The 22,988-nt window shown below is 50.4% G+C and overlaps 1 protein-coding gene across 2 annotated transcripts in view; it reads right to left on the bottom strand.

Annotated features, from left to right (window-relative positions):
- Positions 1-485: 485 nt before the first annotated feature.
- Positions 486-22,988, bottom strand: part of numbl (NUMB like endocytic adaptor protein) — a 134,845-nt gene continuing 112,342 nt past the window's right edge. For both annotated transcript variants that reach the window (XM_052044105.1, XM_052044106.1), the window contains 5 exons: positions 17,268-17,408; positions 14,944-15,148; positions 12,054-12,347; positions 8,772-8,939; positions 486-8,611 (listed from right to left, as the gene is read on the bottom strand). In XM_052044105.1, the coding sequence (XP_051900065.1) occupies positions 7,944-8,611; positions 8,772-8,939; positions 12,054-12,347; positions 14,944-15,148; positions 17,268-17,408 (1,476 nt within the window). In that variant the 3' untranslated portion in view covers positions 486-7,943. The remainder of the gene's footprint in view (positions 8,612-8,771; positions 8,940-12,053; positions 12,348-14,943; positions 15,149-17,267; positions 17,409-22,988) is intronic.

Genomic DNA, 22,988 nt, shown 5'->3' on the forward strand with positions numbered 1-22,988 from the left:
TGAGAGGCATAGATAGACAGCCGGTATCTTTTTCCCAGGGTCAAAATGTCTAATACTAGAGGGTATGCATTTAAGGTGAGAGGGGATGTGCAGGGGAAGTTTTTGTTTACACAGAGAGCGGTGGGTGCCTGGAATGCGCTGCCAGGGGTGGTGGTGCAGACAGATGCGATAGAGGCGTTTAAGAGGCTCTTAGATAGGCACGTGAATGTTTAGGCAGTAGGGATTAGTTTTGTTAGGCATTTAATTACTAGTTTAATTAGTTTGGCACAAGGGCCTGTTCCTGTGCTGTGCTATTCTATGTTCTAACAGCATAGGCTTCCTCTCTCCATGGTTGCTGCCTGACCTTAGTGTGTAGGTGAGTTGTAGAATCTGGGATTGTGTGGGATAGAAAGTGATTGAAAGTAAGTGTGCAGAAATGAGAATTTAATGGTTGATGTGGAGTCCATTCCATGCTGTCTCTCTCTGACACAGGAGCAAACTACAAAGTCAGCACAGACAAAGAGCTGGTGTTGTATGGTAAATCAGTTTATTGGAACATAGCCACTGAATAAACGAAAAGCCAGGTAAAGATGCCCATCATATGATTTGGGCTGTGTCCACTACTGAAGATTGAGCCAGTCTGACAGTAATTCTGCAGACCCTTAAATACAGTACTTGGTCATTTTAACAAAAAAAATGGTCAGGAAAGCTAATACTAAGAGGTTAAAGAATATTAAATATCTCCATGAATTCATCGATTGTCCTGCTTTTGAAAAATGGTCTGGCGATATTTCACTACCTCCCTTGGCTTGGTAGAGTTATCATTTTATTAAGTCTTCCAGATCTAAGTGGTGTGGGATTTGTGACATTGAAGAATACAATCCAACAGGAAATGAAAAACAATTCCCAAAGGGAATTGGTTGAAAGGGTTCCAGGAGTCTTTATTGCAAGATCTCCTGGTCTAGCCACCTCCAGGATGAATAGTTGTCCCTCCTCTCCCCATCGCTAATACTTTCATTAACAAAATAGTTGAAGGAAACATTTAACAGAAATGCAGTATTAACCCTCAAAACTTCCAGGTATTCCTTGGGGGGGGTTCCCTTCTGAGCCAATCACGTCCTGTATTAGGGCCACGGTGCGAGTGTAATGTTTCTTACTGGTTGGGGTAGAGAAAGACGCAAATGGCAAAGCACGAGGTCCAGCGGGTAGAGCAGCTGCCTCCCACCTCCAGTGACCTGGGTTTGATCCTGGCCTCCGGCGCTGTCTGTGTGGAGTTTGCACGTTCTCCCTGTGACCGTGTTTGATCCCCCTCCCCGGGTGCCCTGGTTTCCTCCTACATCCCAAAGGCGGGCGGGTCAGTGGGTTTAACTGGCCGCTGTAAATTGCCCCAGTGAGGGGTTGAATTGGAGGGAGGGGGGAATTGATGGGAATGTGGGGAGAATATACAAGGGGGAGAAGAATTAGTGGGGGAATGTGATTGCTTTGAGAGCTGCCATAGACTCAATGGGCTAGATGCAAAGAGATATAGGACAGGGGGGAGTCAAAACTCCCCCCTCTTTCCACCCACAGCCCCATAACAACTCTGAGACAACAACTAGAAATGCAGTCTGCAGTGGTCACCAACAACACAGAGGGCGGTGAAATTCCACTGTCGAGGGTTTAGGTGATAGGAGGGTTGTAGGGCAGGGGGTGGGCCCCAGGAAGGGTGCAGAGTAAAGCCTCGCCCAAGGGGAAGCAGAAAGGGGTCACGGCCAAAGGCGTTCCAAAAATAAAATTTTATGAGCTTATGAGAGAGGAAGGGATAGAAAGAGCAGGAGAACGCTCGGGTGTTCGGGCCACAAGGGAAAGTCCGTCAATTGGGTGGAGTACTTGCATACAGTTTTACTCATGCGAGGTACCAGGGAGTCTGTGGTGGGGCAGGAAAGTGGGCTGTATCTGTCTGAAACCAGACATAATTTGGACGTGTAACGATGGAGATGTTTTTATTAATTGTGGAGTTTCACAGACCCATTGGAAGCTGTTACAGATCTACCTACTGATTGACCTAATGTAAAACTGCCCAGTCCAGGGACACTGGCGCAGGTGCCACATAGCTGCCCCACAGAGGACTGGTAGGCAACAAATTTGGGGATGGAGCAAGGAGTGGTGAAGGGTTTAAGTCGCACCGTGCCGTCTGTCAAGGACGCAGTGTTGGCATACAGACGCAATGGGTGCTTGGCCTAGTCCTAATTCTCAACCCTTAAAGTGTAAAGGGGTCAAGGGTCTTCCTTGGTGAACCAGACAATTTTCCGAAAGCTGAGACAATCTCCGAAGAACAACTTCCTGCCACGAGCTCATCTCCTGGCTCTGATGATGTTTGCTATTACTTAGAGCTTAATAAACAATACCTATTCCAAATATATATTAATACATATAAAATAAGAATTTGGCATTAAGTTAAAACCCCACAATGCAATATTCCCCCATGCATGGAACCGTAACACAGGTGGGTGCAAGACCTGGCTTACTGAAAGCTCCCTTGTCTCCGCCAGGTTAGATTAAGACATAAGGCATGGGAAACCTGGATCCTGGGAATCCCTAGACAAGACCCGGAGACAATCCTCCCTCACTGGACGGACCCTCAATGCAGCCGATGGCTGGAATCGAACTAGCAATTGTTTGCTTTTTTCTCCCCCCGCGAACAGGGGTAGAAATTCGACAGGGCGGGGGCTGCATTAAACTGGCCTCCTCTGTGCTTTCCCCGCCCAACATTCAGATCTGAAGACTTCACCAGGGCTGGATATTGGATGGTTGTGTAACTGTAGATTCTGCACCTTCGCGTCTCCCCCACGCGCCATCACCCCGGTGTGCTCCAGCCTGCTGTGTCCCACACACGTCACTGGTGGGAGCCACATCTCCACGGGAAGGGAAGGGGGCTCTGGTACGTATCGGCCCCTCCCACTGCGGAGGGAGACAGATCGGGGGCACTGCCCAGATCAGTCAACGCTGCCTGGTGGGTGAGTAAGTAGAGGTGCAGGGTTGGGCAGAGGGCAGGGGCGGGGGTGGGTGTGGTTGGGGAGGTGGCACCAAGGGACAAAACAGCTGGGTGGAACATCTGGGCAAGTGGCAGTTCCTTGTAAGTCGTAGGTGGGACACAGGGTCTTCCATTCAGCACCTCAAGTTACACCACCTGACCACTGCCAGCCCCGTCTACAGCTACCTGGGTCCCGAGCTCTGGAATTCCCTCCCTAACCCTTTCCTTCCTCCTTTAAGACCCTCCCCCTTAAATCCTCGGTCCACCTGCCTTAATGTGTGGCTCAGCGCCACAACGTTGCCGCCGGCTCTTCAGAGGCGCTACAACAATGCAGGCCGCTGGTTCCAGTTTGAGGAAACAAAACTACACCCAGGTGCCACCTTTAAGGGGGCTGATCCTGTGCATCTTTAGTAAGTTAGGTTCTTCTTTACAAAAGTTAATTTAAAGCAATATATTACTGGTACATATTTTTTTTTAAAACAGCAATATAGATTTATAAACTATAAAGAGTTTATAATTATTTAGGGAGATGCTGTATTTTGATAAGATGACAGAAGCAACAAGTCAGGAGAGGTATCGGGGGCAGGAATTTAAAACGTGGAGGAGAACGGGCAGAGCCCTGCACGGACCTGGTTACAGAGTGAGGATGCATTGTATTAGTCGGGAGCCAGCCCGCTGATTATGGGCATTTACAGTCAAATAAGGGTGAAGGCAGCCTACGGCGAGCGGGCCTTCTTGGTCAGTGCGTAGAATACAAGAGTCGGGACATTGCGTTGCAACTGTACAAAACACTGGTTAGACTGCACTGGGAGCACTGTGTGCAATTCTGGTCACCACACTGTAGGAAGGATGCGGTTCCGCTGGAGAGAGTCCAGAGGAGATTCCCTGGATGGGGAGAGATTGGACCGGCTGGGCTTGGCTTCTCTGGAGCAAAGGAGGCTGAGGGGGTGACCTGAGAGAGGTGTAGAAGATCATGAGAGGCATCGATAGTCAAAATCTTTTCTCCCCCATGGGAGGGGTGAAAAAAAAGTTTTAAGGTGAGAAGAAGGAGCTTTAAAGCGGATTTAAGGGGTAAGTTTCTCTTTACCTAGAGAGTGGTTGATAGTTGGAATGCGCTGCAGGGAGAGGTGACGGAATCGGACACAATCACAGCGTCTGAGGCATTGCCTTTCCTCCCACAGATGCTGCTCGACCCGCTGAGTTCCTCCAGCAGATTGTTTGCTGCTCTAGGAGTAGAAGTAGGCCACTCGGCCCCTCAAGCCTGTTCAATAGGATTGGGGCTGGTCTGCCCCAGGCCTCACCTCCTGTTCTGTGCCCAGGGCCCTCAGTTCCCCGATCTTTCAAATATTTATCTACCGCCTCTGCATATTTCGCAGTCTACCATTAATCACTGGAATATATTGGGAGTAGGGGGTCAGGGTGGGTGGGAAACAGTTCAAGAACTAGCAACAGGCTTTGACATCTTCAAGCAAACATTAACAGGCAAGTCTTCCACTGAACAAAAGCCAAGACTTTTTACGAGGTGCTCGTGTAAACATTACAGCAAGGAATTGGCCTATGCAGATTGTAGACCTACTGCTGTAGCTATGGCAACTGGTCTTATTACCAAATCCTCATTAATATTCATCAGGCAAAACAAATTGTTTCTAATAGATGGCTTGTAAATTATTAAGCAGAAAGAAAATGTGAATGTTAAATTGTGCCGTGTGGGATACAAGCCCAAAGTTATCGGGAAGGAGGGATTGACAGCAGGAAGTGTAGTGGGGAAGGGGGTTGATCTAATCTGAGCCTTCAGAACATCAATGTAAAGCCTGGACACCACAGCTCAAATTTAAATTGAACCCAAATTGAAATTCGAGAAGCAGTGACCCATCGATTCTCCTAAGTGATTTTAAAATTCTCATTTTTGCCTTTAAATCCTTCTCCCTCCAGTCCTCAGAACTCTTGCTCTCCTCTCCATCACCTCCAATTTAATTGCCCCACCACTGGTGGCTGTCCCTTCAGCTGCCTCCAGAGTTCCTTCCCTCCTGTAAGGTGCGTCTTAAAGTCACCTCCTTGCCCTAGCTGTTACAGAGCCTCAATTTGCAGGCCGGTATTGTCTGGTCTGCTATACGAATCTAAGCTGTTGTTGTAATGGGTGGTTAATTAGAATCCAGTCTGGATTTCCTTTGGCGAGAGTGGGAGACTGTTTGATGCCAGCGATGTAATTGTCAGTGGGGATCAGAGGTGGTGGAGCTGCTGCCTCCCAGCTCCAGCGACCCCGGTTCGATCCCGACCTCTGGCGCTGACTGTGTGGAGTTTGCACGTTTTCCCTGTGACCCCATGGGTTTTCCCCGTGGGTGCTCCAGTTTCCTCCTGCATCCCAAATACGTGTGAGCTGGTGGGTTAATTGGCCGCAGTAAATGGCTCCCAGTGTGTGGGTGAGGGGTAGAATCTGGGGGGGGGGGGGGGGGGGGGGGTGGAGGTGATGGGAACGTGGGGAGGATGATGGGATTGGTGTAAATGGGTGGTGATGGTCGGCATGGACTCGGTGGGCTGAAGGGCCTGTCCCCATGCTCCACGACCCTTGAGATGTTTCACGCTCAGAAGCAGGTGGAACCGGGAAGAGTTGGTGGTCTTTTGACCACAGGACGAGGAGCTGAATTCTCCACAACCGTGTCGTAGAAAGGCTGTCCCGTGGGTCTTCAATGCAACAGCATGAGCCCTTCGCCCACCCTGGCACGTCTACTGATGCGAAGAGTCCGCCGCAAGTGAAGGTAAACCTCGGGGCAGGTGAGCATATCAGGGGGAGTCAGCTGGTTGGAGCCCTCAAGTTGACCCAGGGCAGAGTCGGGAGGGGTGACTGTGGCCCCATGAAGCAGTGCAGGCAAAATGGCTGCACGCAACTAATATCAAAGAGATCCCCCTCTTGGTTCACATCAACTGGAAGGGAACACGTGAGAGGTCACAATAGCTACTGGTCCCAGCAAGCAGGCACGATAGAACACAGAACAGTACAGCACAGGAACAGGCCCTTCGGCCCACAATGTTGTGCTGAACTAATTAAGCTGATGACACCTAATAGGCACTGTTGTAGTAGGCCCGATTCCTAATGTTATAAAGCCCCCACCGTTTCCCGATGTATAGAAGGGGGATTGGTTTTGGCAGGGAGTTATTGGATCAGCATTCAGAGGCCTGGGATTGATCCCGGGAGAGGTGTCCCTTCTCACCTCGGCTGGGGAATTTGACCTCAATAATTAAGCTAACAGTGGATTCGGGAAGGACATTTGCTGTCGCACCCCTGTGGTCCATTCCTAAGATCGGGGTAGTGAGAGACGTCGGACAAACAAATTATTCCAACTTACTGAGGTAGAGGAGAGCCTTGCCGAGGCATTGGCTGCAGTGGGGCTCAGCAAATGGGCTCGTTCCAGAGCTATGGGGAAGAAAGGAATCACGGGCCTCCTCTCTACCAGCTGGGCCCACCCAATTCCCAACCAGCCACCCACTCCCACCCTTCCTTACTGAATAACCAGGCCTACGGTTGGCTGCTTTGGGACATCCAGAAGGCATGAAGGGTGCTACAGAAAGGTAAGACTTTTGTTTTAGGCCTGTGGACTGCAGGGAGGCCTCAGGGATTGGTCTCCTGTGTCTAGCGTTCAGTTGCATAGCTCTTGAGAAATTGGTGCGTTAGTTGCTATGTTGCGGACAAGTCTTATCTGAGAGTCATTTTAAAAAAAAGTCAAAAAACCTTAGTAAATATATTTTCTTTACCAAAATACCTTAGAATATAGAGTATCTCTACACTATGTTAAATTTAAAGGGAATGTGTCATGTGCATTCCTGGCTTGCAGGGAAAAAGGAAAGATTTGTACAAACTGTAGCCAGGACCCTGCTGTTTTTGGCCTTCAGTTGGCACCTGTACATCACCAGGCCAGACTGGGTCAGATCAGGGTGGGGTGGGTCAGGCCCAATCTCAAAGACACAAATTGAAAAGCAAAAAAAAAAAATAAAATACTGCAGATGTTGAGAATCTGAAATAAAACCAGAAAATGCCAGACACACTCAGCAGGTCAGGCAGCATCCATGCAGACAGAAACAAGAGTTAATGTTTCAGGTTGATGGACTTTCATCTTCCCACTGACGCTGGGCATCTCCAGCACTCTGTTTTATCCCAAAGAAACAGCCCTGAAGGAATCTGTTTCTGGATTGTCCCTGGTCATATTTGGAAAGTCTCCTGGTAGTATTCCCATGGGACGCCCAAACCTGGCGGTGTAACACCGGCAGGTGACCGAGTTCAGAAGCACAAACAACCACAAACCAACTGGCCGCAGGCCTCTGCTTCCCTCCTCACCCTGACCCTTTCTGATTTATAAGGACAGCAACTGGGAAGTCACCGGACTGAGGTTATAAAGGCCTTGTTTACCACAAAATGGGCCTTCTTTAGGCAGTTAACATGCGATCTAGTTTTTAAAATGCGAAGAAGGACTAAAACAGCCACCGGGAAGATTTAAAGAAGAAAATCAGCTCACCCTTTGACAGAATCGTCTCGATTTCTGCAGTGAGGTGCGGGGAGAGGGGGGAAAGGACGGAAAGAGTCCGGGCGTCTACCTTAGTGTCTGGATCCCAGCCCGCTGTTTCCTGGGAGAGGGGGGAGGAAGGGGAGGCTGGAGTTGTGACTGCCCAGCCGGGATTAGGTTTCCCACTCAAATTCTGAGGACGTGCCCGATGTTCCCACTGCGGCGAGTTCGCTACTTACAAGGGGCGTTTGAGGATGGGGGAGAAAGGGTCTCCACCCCCAGCTCGAGGCCTGTACCAGGCCCTCAATGGAGGGACGGGCACCAGAGAGGGTGGGTGGGGGGTGGGGGAATCTTCTCTCGACCGGCGCCTAGCGCGGAGAGGCGGGAGAGATTACAAGTGGTTCTGCTAGTGGTTCTGCAGCTCAGTCGGAAGAATTGGGAGTCGGGGCGCGCCATTAGAGCTGGATCTCGAAGGTCTTCTGTAGGTCGGTGGTGAAGGGGTTGGTGGGCAAGGGCCCGACCCGCGGCTGGCTCTTGGATTCCAGCGCGGCCCACTGGGCCTCGAACCGGTCGGCGTCCGGGGGGGTGGGATCGGGGAGCCAGGCCCCTCGGCCTACCCCGCCGGCTCCCGGCTGGCTGGGGACGGCCGCCCCGTTGGGTTGCCGGGGGGGACCGGAGGCCGGCGAGGAGGAGGAGTGCCCGAAGGCCGGCGGGAAGGAGGGGGCCTTGGCACCGGCGGCTTGGTGAGTGTGGGCGGCCTGCGCGCTGCCGAAGGCGTTGGCCACCATCTGTGAGGGGGTGATGCCCACCACAGGCACGCTGGCGGGAGGGAAGGGCGCGCCATTGGTCAGGCCTGGCGGGTAGGTCGCCACGGGAACGAAGGCAGGCTGCATGGGCGGCGGGACGAAGAGGCTGACGGGGGCGTCCAGGGCCACGGGGAAGGCCGGCACCCCCGTCGGCACGGAGACGAGGGGCTGCTGGGCCCGGGCCGCCTTCGCCACCTCCTGCAGCCAGCGCTCCGCCTCGGACGGCGTCCGCCGGTGGCTCGGGTGGAAGGTGGAGCTCACCACAGTGGGCCCGCCCGTGGTGGTGGTGCTGGCGACGTCTGCCCATCCTCCGACCCCTGCAAGGCAAAAGGAAGAGGGTGAGGGCAACACGCTCTGCAGAAACAGGGTCCTTCTGCAGCCCGTTGGCATTCCCGCTCCACCCCGGCCTCGTAGCACCCCTTCCCCCTCCCCCATCTCCCCCCCCTCCCCCCACTAATCCTCTAGAGGTGCACTTACCCTGGGGTGCGTGTGGAGGCAGCGTGGGGACGTTCGCCGAGATCAAACTGCTGGCTGGCGTGGTGGAGAACGGATCCATGAGGGGCTTGTGGACGGTTGCGTTACCCTGGGGGCAGAGGGCATCCACACTGCCAGGGTCGTTGGTGGGGGACGAGTCAAGCTCCAGCACTGGGTGAGAGAGCAAAACAGAAACATCCAAAGGGTCAGGACCCCTGCCGACACCCCAAGGGGTAGTCCTCACACCACCTCCCTTCCCCTCCGACAGAGGGACACAGCAAACAATCCCCCGTCGTCAACGGAGACCCATTCTCAGGATGTTAGGTTGACCCTCATTAATTTTTTACAGATACACCATCAAAAACCATCCTATCCGGCTGCATCACGGCTTGGGACGGCAACTGCTCTGCCCAGGACAGCAAGAAACCGCAGAGAGTGGTGGACACAGCACAGTCCATCACACAAACCCACCACTGACCCTGGCTACACTTCGGGGAAGCAGCCAACATGGTCAAGGACCCCCCACCTCCGCCCCAGACATTCTCTGTTATCCCCCCCACCTTCCCATTGGGCAGAAGATACAAAAGCTTGAAAACACGTACCACCAGGCTCAAGGACAGCTTCGTCCTGCTGTTATCAGACTCCCGTATGATAAAGATGAACTCTTGACCTCTCAATCTACGTCGTCGTGGCCCTTGCACCTTATTGATCTCCCTGCACTGCACTTTCCCTGTAACACTATATTATGCATTCTGTTATTCCTTTTTCCCTTTGCGCTGCCTCGATGTACTTGTGTTCGGCATAATCTGTCTGGATGGCACGGAAACAAAAGCTTTTCACTGCATCTCGGTACATGTGACAATAATAAACCAATTTCAAGACAGATGGCTACTGGAATTGGAATTGGTTTATTATTGTCACTTGTACCGGGGTACAGTGAAAAAGTTGTCTTGCAAACCGATCATACAGGTCAATTCACTACACAGTGCATTGAGGTAGTACAGGGTAAAACAATACAGAATGCAGAATAAAGTGTCACAGCTACCGAGAAAGTGCAGTGCAGGTAGACAGTAAGGTGCAAGGTCATAACAAGGTAGATTGTGAGGTCAAGAGTCCATCTTATTGTACTAGGGAATTGTTCAATAGTCTTATAACAGCGGGATAGAAGCTGTCCTCGAGCCTGGTGATACGTGCTTTCAGACTTTTGTATCTTCTGCCCGATGGGAGGGGGGAGAAGAGAGAATGTCCGGGGTGGGAGGGGTCTTTGATTATGCTGGCTGCTTTCCCGAGGCAGAGAGAAATGTAGACAGAGTCCATGGAGGGGAGGCTGGTTTCCGTGATGTGCTGAGCTGTGTCCACAACTCTCTGCAGTTTCTTGCGGTCCCGGGCAGAGCAGTTGCCGTACCAAGCCGTGATGCATCCAGATAGGATGCTTTCTCCTGGAGGCTACCTCAGCCAACAACACTCATTAGTACTCTGGGTATTATTATGTCACTACTTGTGAGATCTTGCTGTGTATTAGTTGACTGCTGCATTTCCTACTTCAAGTTGTGGGACGGTGAAAGATGCTACCAAAATGCAGTTCTTTGTTTTGTGTGAGAGTCCACAGCGGTCGCAGTATCCAAGCCCAGCCCCTGGGGGGCACTGCGGCCCAATATTTACACTGGCAGCCAGTGCCCCCTACTTGAGGTCACAGAGTCACACAGCACGGAAACAGGCCCTTTGGCCCAACCAGTCCATGCTGACCAAGATTCCCATCTCAACTAGTCCCATATCCCTCTAAACCTTTCTTATCCATGTACACGTCCAAGTACCTTTTAAATGTTGTTAATGTACCTGCCTCAACCACTTCCTCTGGCAGCTCGTTCCATGTACGGACCACCCTCTGGGTGAAAAAGGTGCCCCTCAGGTTCCTCGAGTATTCGACATTTCTACCCTGGGAAAAAGATTCTGACTATCTACACCTCTCCTAATTTTATAAACTTCTATCAGGTCTCCCCTCAGTCTCTGATGCTCCAGGGAAAACAACCCAAGTCTGTCCAACCTCTCCTTATAGCTCATACCCTTCAATCCAGGCAGCATCCTGGTGAACCTCTTCTGCACCTTCTCCAAAGCCTCCATGTCCTTCCTGTAATGGGGGCGACCAGAACTGCACACAATACTCCAAGTGCGGCCTAACCAAAGTTTTATACAGCTGCAACATGACTTCCTAAGACCATAAGATATAGGAGCAGAATTAGGCCATTTGGCCCAATGAGTCTGGTCCACCATTTAATCATGGCTGATTTTTTTCTTTCAACCCCATTCTCCTGCCTTCTCCCCGTAACCCTTAACCCCCTCACCAATCAAGAACTTATCAATCACTGCCTTAAATACACCCAATGATTTGGCCTCCACAGCCCTCTGTGGCAATGACTTCCACAGATTCACCACCCTCTGGCTGAATAAATTCCTCCTCATCTCAGTTCTAAAGGGACATATTTATTCTGAGGCTGTGCCCTCAGATCCTGGACTCTCTCACTGATGGAAACATCCTCTCCACAGCCGCTCTATCCAGGCCTTTCAGTATTCGGTAGGTTTCAATGAGATCTCCCCCCCCATCCTTCTGAACTCCATCGAGTACAGGCCCAGAGACATCAAACACTCCTCATAGGTTAAGTCTTTCATTCCTGGGTTAAGGTTAAGCCTTTCATTCTATTTGAAGCCTTCTTTGTAATACTGTTGGTTCTAACTAATTATTGTGAACCTCCTCTGGACCCTCTCCAGAGTCAGCACATCCTTCCTTAGATACAGGACCCAAAATTGCTCACAGTATTCCAAATCCTGATCCTTACAGTCAATGCCCTGACTGATGAAGGCAGCATGCCGTACGCCTTCTTCACCACCCAGCTGGGCAGGCACGGTAGTGTAGCGGTTAGTGTAACGCTATTACAGCGCCAGCGACCCAGGTTCAATTCCAGCTGCTGTCTGTAAGGAGTTTGTACGTTCTCCCCGTGTCTGTATGGGTTTCCTCTGGGTGCTCTGGTTTCTTCCCACATTCCAAAGACGTACAGGTTAGGAAGTTGTGGGCATGCTATGTTGGCGCCAGAAGTGTGGCGACACTTGTGGGCTGCCCCCAGAACACTCTACACAAAAGGTACATTTCACTGTGTTTCGATGTACATGTGACTAATAAAGATAGCTTCTCTCTTGCACCCTCTCCAAAGCCTCCACGTCCTTCCTGTAATGGGGTTCCCACCCCCCCTGCTTCAGGAATACCCAGGTAATGAGAGACAGGGAGCTTACCTGGGCTCTTGACCTCGAACTCGGCGGTCTTCCTCTGCAGAGTGGAGGGCAGCTCGTTGAGGCGGAGGGAGAGTTGCCGCTTGAAGGGCGAGTTCTTCTGGCTCAGTGCTGGGAACCCGCGGAAGGAGCCCTGCCTCACCAGCTGCTCCAGCGGCGCGTGCCTGCGGGGGATGGCGTGCTGGGGGTTCGACTCACTCTTGTCCACTGGGGAGGCTGCCCCCTGGGGGGGCGAGGTGCCGCCGGGCGCGGGGGCTGCAGATCCCACGGCGGGGCTGCCTGCGGCCACTGGCTCACCTGCGGACGAGCACAACACTGTCAGGCATTCCCCCTCTGGCCACAACAACCTCCTTTATTTATTCACAGGGTGCAAGTGGCAGTGGCACAGTGGGTAAAGCCGCTGACTCACAGTGCTGGAGGACCTGGGTTCGATCCTGACCTGTGTCTGCACGTGTGTGGCGTGCACATTCTCCGTGACCGCCTGGGTTTCCCCCGGGTGCTCCGCCCACCCCCCTTACCCCCACCACATCCTAATGACGTGCGGGGTCGGTGGGTTAATTGTCCGCTGTAAGCTGCAGCCCCAGTATGTGGGTGAGGAGGGGTGGGGGTGGGTGGGGGGTGAGGGGAGAATAAAATTGATTGGTGTGAACGTGGGTGCTGATGGTCAGCACAGACCTGGTGGGCTGAAGGGCCTGCTTCCGTGCCATACGGGGCAGTGGCTGCGGCCGGCAGCATTGATTGTCTCTCCTTAATTGCCCCTGAACCCAAGAGGTTTAGGGCAAACCAAGTAATGAGAGATGATGGGGGGTAAACCACAATCTGGTAATGGCTATTGTTACTAAGAATAGTTTTATTGAAGTCCCAGATTTTATTTAATTACATGGATAGGAAAGGTTTAGAGGGATATGGGCCAAATGCGGGCAAATTGGACTAGCTTAGATGGGCACATTGGTCAGCATGGGTGAGTTGGGCCAAAGGGCCTGTTTCCATGCTGTACAACTCAACGACTTCCAGGAAGGAATGTTAATGTTCCTGCGATATCCAGTACTCTAATCTTCCGTCCTCCTTATCCCGGGGGATATTGGTACGGATTTCCCACAGACAACAGAAATTGCAGATGCCTTTAAGCCCCTTGTACCAATGCATTCCCCAAATAAACATAAATATGCTGAATAACTTTCTAAAAGCATTAACATACATCAATAAAAACATTAAAGCTCATTACTGTATGAACTTAAGTTAAGTTCCCCAGCTGCTGTGGTGGGAATTGAACTCTGTACCAATGGTCCTGAACTCTGGCTACTCGTCCTGTAATTTAACTACTTCACTATTCAGGGTAAGAAACCTGACTCCCTTATCCTCAAACCCCTAACTTTGCAGCTGGGTCAGTCACAACTGTGTTTCAAAAATGACACCGAGTTTACAGTTGACAATTTTTAGACATTCTAACATTTTCCCTCCAGTCTCAGCTTAACTATTTATGTTGTGGGACCTGGCATTTACTGGGGGTGCATTACTAGCCTTGAGAAGGTGATGGTGAGACACCATCTCGAACCACCACTGTTCGCGTGGTGGAGGTGTTCCCACTGTGCGGTTGGGCTGGGATGTCCAGGGATTGGACCCGGCAAGGACGAAGGAATCCTGATTCATTTCCAAGTCACTCCGAATCCACCTTGAGAAAGTGGAGGTGAGCCGCTTCCTTGAAACGTCATTCCCGTGGGGTGAAGATCCTTCCCAGTCCTGTGAGGGCACATTCCAGGATTTAGGAATTGTGATACGTTTCCAAGTCAGGATAGTGACCAGCTTGGAGGAATACCTGCAAGGGGCGGTGTTCCCAGACACCTGGTGGGTCATAGAGCACTACAGCACAGAAACAGGCCCTTCGGCCCATCTAGTCCATGCCGACCTGATCTTCTGCCTAGTCCGAGCTACATGCACCCGGACCATATCCCTCCAAATCGCTTCCATCCATGTACCTATCCAAACCTCTCTCAAATGTTACAATTGAACCCACATCCACCACTTCCGCTGGCAGCTCGTTCCACACTCGCACCACCCTCTGAGTGAAGAAGTTTTCCCTCAAAATCCCCTTAAATTTCACCCTAAACCGATGTCCTTTAGTTCTAGTCTCACCCAAACTTAGGGAAAAAAGCCTGCATGCATTCACCCTATCTATACCCCTCATAATTTTGTATACCTCTGTAAGATCTCCTCTCATCCTCCTGCGCTCCAGGGAATAAAGTCCCAACCTATTCAACTTATCCCTATAACTCAGGTCCTCCTGGCAACATCCTTGTAAATTTTCTCTGCACTCTTTCAAGCTTATTGACATCTTTCCTGTAGGTAGGTGACCAGAACTGCACACAATACTTAAATTCGGCCTCACCAATGTCTTGTACAACTTCAACATGACATCCCAACTCCTGTACTCAATGCCCTTATTATGTGCCAAAAGCTCTCTTTACAGCCCTATCTACCTGTGATGTTAAGGTACCTGCCTCAACCACTTCCCCTGGCAGCTCGTTCCATAAACAGATCACTCTCTGGGTGAAAAAATTGCCCCTTGGGTCCCTATTAAGTCTTTCCCCTCTCACCTTAAACCTGTGCCCTCCAGTTCTTGATTCCTCAACTCTGGGAAAAAGACTGAGTGTATTCCCCCTATCTATGCCCCTCGGGGTTTTATACACCTCTATAAGATCACCCCTCATTCTCCTCCGTTCCAATGTCTGGTTCAGCTGAGTTTCTGGTCAGTGGGGACCCCAGGACGGTGGCGGGAATGTCATTGAGGATTGGGCTAGAACCCTGGAGATCTGGTCGAGAATATCCGGGATCTCGGCCACCCTGAAGAACACAGCCCGAGGGTTTGTCTGGGGACTGCCATTCAGCCCTTCACCTTTCTTCTTGTCCTGCAGTTGCTTCATGGTCTCCTCCCTCTCAGCCTGCTGGGAAGCGGTCGTCACCCTGAAGGAGCCTTCCCTGGTGAAGCTCGTCCTGCTGGCGTCGAACGAGGCTGTCACTCCGCACTCCTTCTCTCGTTTCTGCTTTCTCTCCAGGCATGCGGCGAAGGCGCAACCCACGGCGTGGCTCAGCCGCTCCCCCTGTAACCGGGCAAAGCACACTTAGTGAGGGTGAACGCCAGGGGTAAAAAGAAGGGGCACCCTCAACACCAAGGAAGGGTCGGATGTAATCCAGGAGGGACAGGTACGTGACATACTGCCTCATCCTCACATGATTGGTTGCCCAACTTGTCCATCATTCCGTGCATTCCCATAATTGGTCACCTGACAGGTCCATCCCTAGCATAGCCCCAAATGATTGGGTGTCCAACACATCCACCCTTTGCAAGCACCAACCCTTTGTGCCACTGTGATTGGTTGACTGGCATATGTCCCACCCCTGTACTCCCATGATTGGTCACCCAGCATGCCCATCCATGCAGTGTTCTGTCCTTCAACATATAAAATTAGTCACTTGACATGTCTATCTGGGAAGGGCCTTACAATTGCACTCCCACGATTGGTTGTCTGAACTGCCCTTACCTGCAATGCCCCGCCCATGGTCTCCTGTGGTAGGTCCCCTGGCAGGTGTGTATCTCCATCACCCTGCCTTCCCAACCCATCCCAAACCTGGCTCCAGCGACCCGCATTCAATGCTGACCTGGGGTGCAGTCTGTGTGGAGAGCTTGCACATACTCCCTGGGACTGAGTGGGCTTCCTCCCACAGCCTGAAGTCATGTGAATTAGTCGGTTACTAGCTCCTAGTGTGTAGGTGAGGGGTAGAACTGATAGGAATGTGGGGAGAATTGGAATTAGAATTGGTTTATTACTATCACATGTACCGAGGTAAGAGTGAAAAACTTGCATACCGTTCATACTGATCAATTCATTGCACAGTGCATTGAGGTAGTACAGGGTAAAACAATACAGAATGCAGAATAAAGTGTCACAGCTACAGAGAAAATGCAGTGCAGGCAGACAATAAGGTGCAAGGTCACAACAAGGTAGATTGTGAGGTCAAGAGTCCATCTTATCGTACTGGGGAACTGTTCAATAGTCTTACAACAGCGGGATAGAAGCTGTCCTTGAGCCTGGTGGTACGTGCTTTCAGGCTTTTGTATCTTCTGCCTAATGGGAGAGGGGAGAAGAGAGAATGTCCGGGGTGGGAGGGGTCTTTGATTATGTTGGCTGCTTTACTGAGGCAGTGAGAAGTGTAGACAGAGTGAGTCCATGGAGGGGAGGCCGGTTTCCGTGATGTGCTGAGCTGTGTCCACAACTCTCCGTGGTAAAGGTTGCAGGGAAAAATAATGTGTGAATGGACATCCAGCAAAGACTCTATGGACAGAATAGCCTCCTCCTATGAGGTAAGTAAATACTGAAACCCCAAATGGCAGGAAAGCAATTGATTGATTCTTGACCATCAGTTAGATGTCCTGTTACCTCACTCCAAAGTTATACAGGTCATCCTAGGGAAAGAACTGGTTCTGTTTTTACAGATGTCCATATCGATTTTGTCCGCAAGTTGGAAAATACACAAAAAGTACTCAATATGGTAACCACACCTCCTCGATGTTGCAGTGAATGGCATTAAAAGCACAGAAGACCGACAAGAAAGAAGTTTGGAGAGAGAGTGAGTGAAAGAGAGAGAGAGAAAAAAGAGAAAGAGAGAGAGAAAAAGAGAGAGAAAAAAAGCGAAAAAAAAAAGAGAACTAGTTTTGCTGTTTGTAGGAACAAATGTATGTCTGCACGTCAGACTTTTGAGTTTAATAATATTATGGGAGCTGGCTCGTACGTAAGGGAGAGCCTGTATAACTCGCTCCTAACCCAGGGAGAGCCTGTATAACTTTACAGTAGTGTTATCAAACAAAAATTGTTTAAAGCCAAGGTAGTGGAAGAGATGGTGGTGGATGATCCAGATCTTGGACAGAAGGGAGAGGTCATAAGGAGGGGGCACGTCCTCCTCTGCAAGCTCTGAAATCCCTCCTTCAACCTCCCCTCCCATCATAGAGAAGAGCAGAGAGCAGGAGGGATTCCAGAGCTTCCAGGAAGCTGAAGGCACTGCCACTCAAGGTGGTGCAATTAAATCCAGGGACAGTTGAGAGGCTGGAATTGGAGGACAGCAGGGACTTCAGGGGCAGTAGTGGGATTGACAAGAGGTTGCAGAGAGAGAGGGAGTGAGACCACAAAGGGTGGAAATTTTCAAACCGAGGTGATGCCTCACCGAGTCTTTCAGCGCCATGAAGCAGTGGCAGATCCATCGCCTGGTGGTGCCGTCCCGGCAGATGTACGAGAAGGCTTTGTCATAGTTTCGATCAGGAGCGCAGAATGAAACCTTCTCGATGGTTTGATCCACGATGAGGTCCTGAGGAGAGAGGGAAGGATGGATTCATTAGCGATGGAGCTGGAGGGGGAAGGAGGGGGTCGCAAGGGGTCATGCAAGCAAATTTGTCCCTTCCCTCAATCGCACAGTTAGCTCTGTCCCGGTGGTGGGGAAGGGGTGGTGAGAGGGGTCAGGGGCATCAGTTCCAACAGTCAGAAGTCCTGCTGGTGGACTACTTCACAGAGGGCATCACACAGCACAGAAACAGGCCCTTCGGCCCATCAAGTCCTGACCAACCATCAACCACCCACTTACACTAATCCCATTTTGTTCTCCCCACATTCCCATCAACTGCCCCCAGACTCCAGACAGTGGTGAAGAAGGCAAAAGCAATGTTGGCATTCAGTCAGTGAGGAATAGAATATAAGAGCAAGGGTGTAATGTTGAGGCTCTATAAGGCATTGGTAAGACCTCACGGAGTACTGTGTGCAGTTTTGGGCTCCTTATGTGCTGACGTTGGAGAGAGTTCAGAGAAGATTCACTGGAATGATTCCAGGAATGAGAGGGTTAACATATGAGGAACGTTTGACGGCTCTTGGGCTGCACTCCTTGGAGTTCAGAAGAATGAAGGGGGGACCTCATAGAAACATTTCAAATGTTGAAAGGCCTGGACAGAGTAGAGGTGGCAAAGTTGTTTCCCATGGTAGGGGAGTCTAGTACAAGAGCACATGACTTCAGGATTGAAGGGCGCCCGTCCAGAACAGAGATGCGGAGAAATATCTTTAGCCAGAGAGTGGTGAATCTGTGGAATTTGTTGCCACGGGCGGCTGTGGAGGTAAAGTCTTTGGGTGTATTTAAGGCAGAGATTGATAGGTATCTGAGTAGCCAGGGCATCAAAGGTTCTGGTGAGAAGGCGGGGAGTGGGGCTAAATGGGAGAATGGACCAGCTCATGATAGAATGGCGGAGCAGACTCGATGGGCCGAATGGCTGACTCTGCTCCTTTGTCTTATGGACTCTACCCACACACTAGGGACAATTACTGCGGCCATTTAATCCGCCAACCCCCCACGACTTTGGGACACCGGAGCACCCAGGGAAAACCCACATGGGGCAAACTCCGCACAGACAGCGCCAGAGGTCAGGATTGAACCCGGGTCTCTGGCGCGGTGAGGCAGCAGCTCTACCCAGATACACCACTGTGTTGCTCCCAAGGTGGTGCGATTAAATCCAGGGATGATCAAGAGGCTGGAATTGGAAGGGTGCAGAGATCTCGAAAGTGGCAGTGAAATTTGACAGAGATATGTCAGGTCTCCAGGGTGAGAGTCTTTCATTGCAGGTGAGGAAGCTGGCATTGTACAACAGAGAAGGTTAAGGGGAGAAATTTAAAAGGTTTGAAACAAACATAGAAAATTCTGCAAACACTCAGCAGGTCAGGCAGCATCTGTGGACAGAGAGGAAAGCAGATGAAAGGTCTTTCCCCTGAAACATCAACTCTGATTCTCTTCCCACAGATGCTGCCTGACCTGCTGAGTGTTTCCAAGGTTAAGGGGAGATGCTACAGAGGTGTTCCAAATCCCAAAGGTGGATTAACAGAGGGGGAAGTCGCCAGTAGGAGGAGGCAGGAAGCAGCTGGATGCAGAGTGTCTCACTTTCCAACGTGCAGCTAAAAAGGTTTGTGGAAGCAGGGGGTTCCCAGTGGGAACTGCAGATAGGCTCGAAGGAAATAACTTGGGGGTCTAATGGGGAAAACCAACTGGAAAGATCGAGCCCAGGTGAGCCCACACTGTCAGTGACGCCACGGAGAGTGTCTACTCTCTCGAGCGGATACAAAACAATCTCATGGCCAGTGTTTGGAAGCAGAGCAGGGAAGTCATCCCTGGTGTCCCAGATGTTCCCACTGGTGGGATCTTGCTGTCCTGTGTTACGGTAATGAATGGCCTTCAGTAAAGTGCCTGTAAAATGCATTGGGATAACCTGAGGTTGTGAGAGGTGCTATGCAAATACAAGTCCTCCCCACACTTGACAGACAGTTTCCTTTTAAAAGGCTTGGTGACCCAGGTCAGACAGAGTGGTCCAAGATGTGTACGTTGCAGGACCCAACCAGATGTCGCAAAGTGTGGAAGCTGACCCTTCGGCCCCTCTTGTCCATGCTGACCATCTGCACAAATCCCATTTACCAGCACTGTCCGTAGACTTCACTGCCTGCAATTGCTCGCCCAGATACTTCTTAAGCACGAGAATCTCTGCCTCCAGCATTCCGCAGGCATTAAGGGAACTAGTGGACCCCCAGTGGGAACTACTGGAGACACAAGAGAGACTGCAGATGCTGGAGGTCTGGAGTAACACACAGGGAAAGGAGCTGGAGGGGATCGCGTGTGTCGTGGACGGTGCGAATGCAATTCTTCTGTGAAGTGTCACATGTTGCATTTAGCGGGTGTTGTGTTGCGTGTGTGTTTCACGGGTACTTAGCATTATTTTGCTGTAGTTATGTAGCTGCCTAGTTTATTTACTTCTCTCCTGTATTAGTTGTAGTGTATTGGCACTGGTTGTCCTTTTGTAGTGCTTTTAGTTAATAAATGTTTATATCTATCTATATATATATATATATATATATATATATATATATATATATATATATAAAAAGAGAAAGGAGCTGGAGAAACTCACAGCGGGTCAGGCAGCATCTGTGGAGGGAAATAGACAGTTGATGTATCGGGTCGAGACCCTTTGTCTGGACTGGAAAGTGGGGAGATGTCCAGTGTAAAAAGGTGGGGGGGGTGGGGGGGGGCGGGGGGGGGGGGGAAGGGGTGGAGCAAAAATGATTCCCACTCATCCCTCCTCACCTGGATCCACCTATCACCTGCCAGCTCTTGCTCCACCCCTCCCCCCCCACCTTTTTATACTCTCTCAGCCCAACACCGCAGAGATTAGTGCGAGGAGTAATGAGGAACCTGAGGTGAATTGGAAGCCCAAACGTTTCTGAAATACACGTGTGGACTGAAGCAGCGTTCACTGACATTCTCCACAGACCGCCTCGTAATTGGCTCATTATTTAAGGTCCACTGTCAGCAAGATCTCAATGTGCCTTTTGAAGGCTTCGTTCTCTCCCTCACACAAATACACCGAAGATGCGATGAAATGTGCATTTAGATATCTTTTTTCTGAGTCACATTTATTTCTTTATCAATTTAATTCTCTGTTCTCTGCCTCCGACCCTTTCGAAAATAAAGGTTCGCACAGAGCGCGGTGGGACGGGCGGCAGACACAGTTATCAGTCCGCACCCTTTGTGTCTTTGTGAAGTCGTCTTGCTCACTAACAAGGGCCCGTGTGTATTCATTTGCTGTTTCACCCCAGGTCAAGAGGTTTTGAAGCAAATCACAACAGATTTAATTCCCTTGCACAATGGGAGTCTCTCGGAGAGGGGATGTGCTGCCAGTGTTTCAGGGAAGTGGGAACAATGAGCAGTTTTAATAAGTGGGAGAAAATCAAAATAAGTTAATGGATTAAATATTGACCCAGGAAATAAAAAGGCTGCATTCTACGGCCACTTCACAACTGGACATCCCAAGTATTTTTGAACTGTGCGCGCTGTGGTAAAGCCAGCAGCACTGCAGCTGATCTGTGCACAGCAAGATCCCACAAACAACAACCGAACAAATAACCTGTTTTTAGTGACATTGGTTGAGGGGAACAGCAAAATTCCAATAATACGGCGTTGATGGGATTTTGCACCATGGGCTTGCTTCCAATTGTGTTTTTTGCACAAATGTTTTGTTTTGCAGTTTTTCTTTGCTGCCTTGGATGATTTATGGTCTGTGTGTTGTCTGTACCTACTTGCCTTTGATGCAAGCAAGTTTTTCATTGTACCTGTACCTTACCGTACTTGCACACATGACAATAAACTCGAGTTGACTAGCAGATTTTCCGGACTATCAGATGTTACTCATAATATCCCAACGCACTTTCATTTCTCTTTTTTTTCCACATTCCACAGTTGCACATACATTTTCCAGTCACTCCAGTGAGTTTAAAGGGAGCAGGAAGTATACAAGCTCTACGGATCCTGGTTCCTGCTGCAAGCCCACCCGTGTTCCTGACCCTGGTGCTCCAGATTCGAATCCCATCTCCGGCCTCTATACCCAACCCACAGGCTAGACCCTGGCCCTGGATACATACCCTGCTCACACTCTGACCCTCTGCTTCATATCCTAGAATATCGATGCCAGACTATCAGGAGTTCCGAACCATTGGAAGCCGGATTATCGGAGTTTTGCTGTAAAGGGTGCAGACTGATAACTGTGTCTGCAGCCCGTCCCACAGTATTAGGCAAACTTGGGTTGTTTTCTCTGGAGCATCGGAGGCTGAGGGGAGACCTGATAGTTCATAAGATTCTGAGAGGCATAGATGGAGTAGACAGCTGGTATCTTTTTCCCCAGGGTTGATATGTCTAATACTAGAGGGCATGCATTTAAGGTGAGAGGGGGTAAGTTCAAAGGAGATGTGCGGGGCAGGTTTTTTCTTTAAACACACACACACACACACACACACACACACACACACACACACACACACACACACACACACAGTGGTGGGTGCCTGAAATGTGCTGCCAGGGGTGGTGGTGGAGGCAGATACAATAAAGGCATTTAAGAGGCTCTTAGACAGGCCCATGGATGTGCAGGGGATGGAGGGATATGGACTATGTGCAGGCAGAAGGGATTAGATTGGTAAATTGGTTTATTATTGTCACTTGTACCGAGGTGCAGTGAAAAACTTGTCTTGCAAACCGTCCATACAGATCTATTCATTACACAGTGCATTGAGGTAGTACAGGGTAAAAACAATAACAGAATGCAGAATAGAGTGTCACAGCTACAGAGAAAGTGCAGTGCATGTAGACAGTAAGATACAAGGTCACAAAGAGGTAGATGCCATTAGCTTAGTTAGTTTGGCACAACATCGTGGACCGAAGGGCCTGTTCCTGTGCTGTACTGTTCGACATTCTAAATCTCAGCCCCAGGACACTGGGAGATCCCCTCCCCAGTGCCTACACACTGTGAAATGGCAACAATGGGATCTTTGCAGGCGAGGCACCTCTGAAAGGTGTCCAGCAGCCCCAGGCTCTGTGGTGGTGCGCTGTGCAGTGTAACAGCCTCTTCAGCTGATCAGCTCCTCCCATCAAACATCGTGAAAAGCCACCAATAAGACCTGAGGCATTCTGGCCAAGATTGCAGAGGAGACAGATGAGGATGTTGCTGGGACTGAGTTATGGAGAGAGGTTGAGCAGGTTGGGACTTCTTTTAATTGGAGTGTAGGAGAATGAGGGGTGACCTTATGGAGATTTATAAAATCATGAGGGGCAGAGACGGAATGAATGCACAGTTTTTTTTGTCAGGGTTGGGGAATCAAGAACTAGAGGACATAGGTTTAGGGTGAGAGAGGAGAGATTTAATAGGAACCTGAGGGGCAACTTTTTCACCCAGAGGGTAGTCTGTATATGGAACAAGCTGCCAGAGGAAGTGGGTGAGGCAGGTACATTAACAACATTTAAAAGGTACTTGGACAGGTCCTTGGATAGGAAAGGTTTAGAGGGATATGGGCCAAACGCAGGCAAATGGGA

This window comes from Pristis pectinata, chromosome 35, assembly GCF_009764475.1.
Source record: "Pristis pectinata isolate sPriPec2 chromosome 35, sPriPec2.1.pri, whole genome shotgun sequence".
NCBI lineage: Eukaryota > Metazoa > Chordata > Chondrichthyes > Rhinopristiformes > Pristidae > Pristis > Pristis pectinata.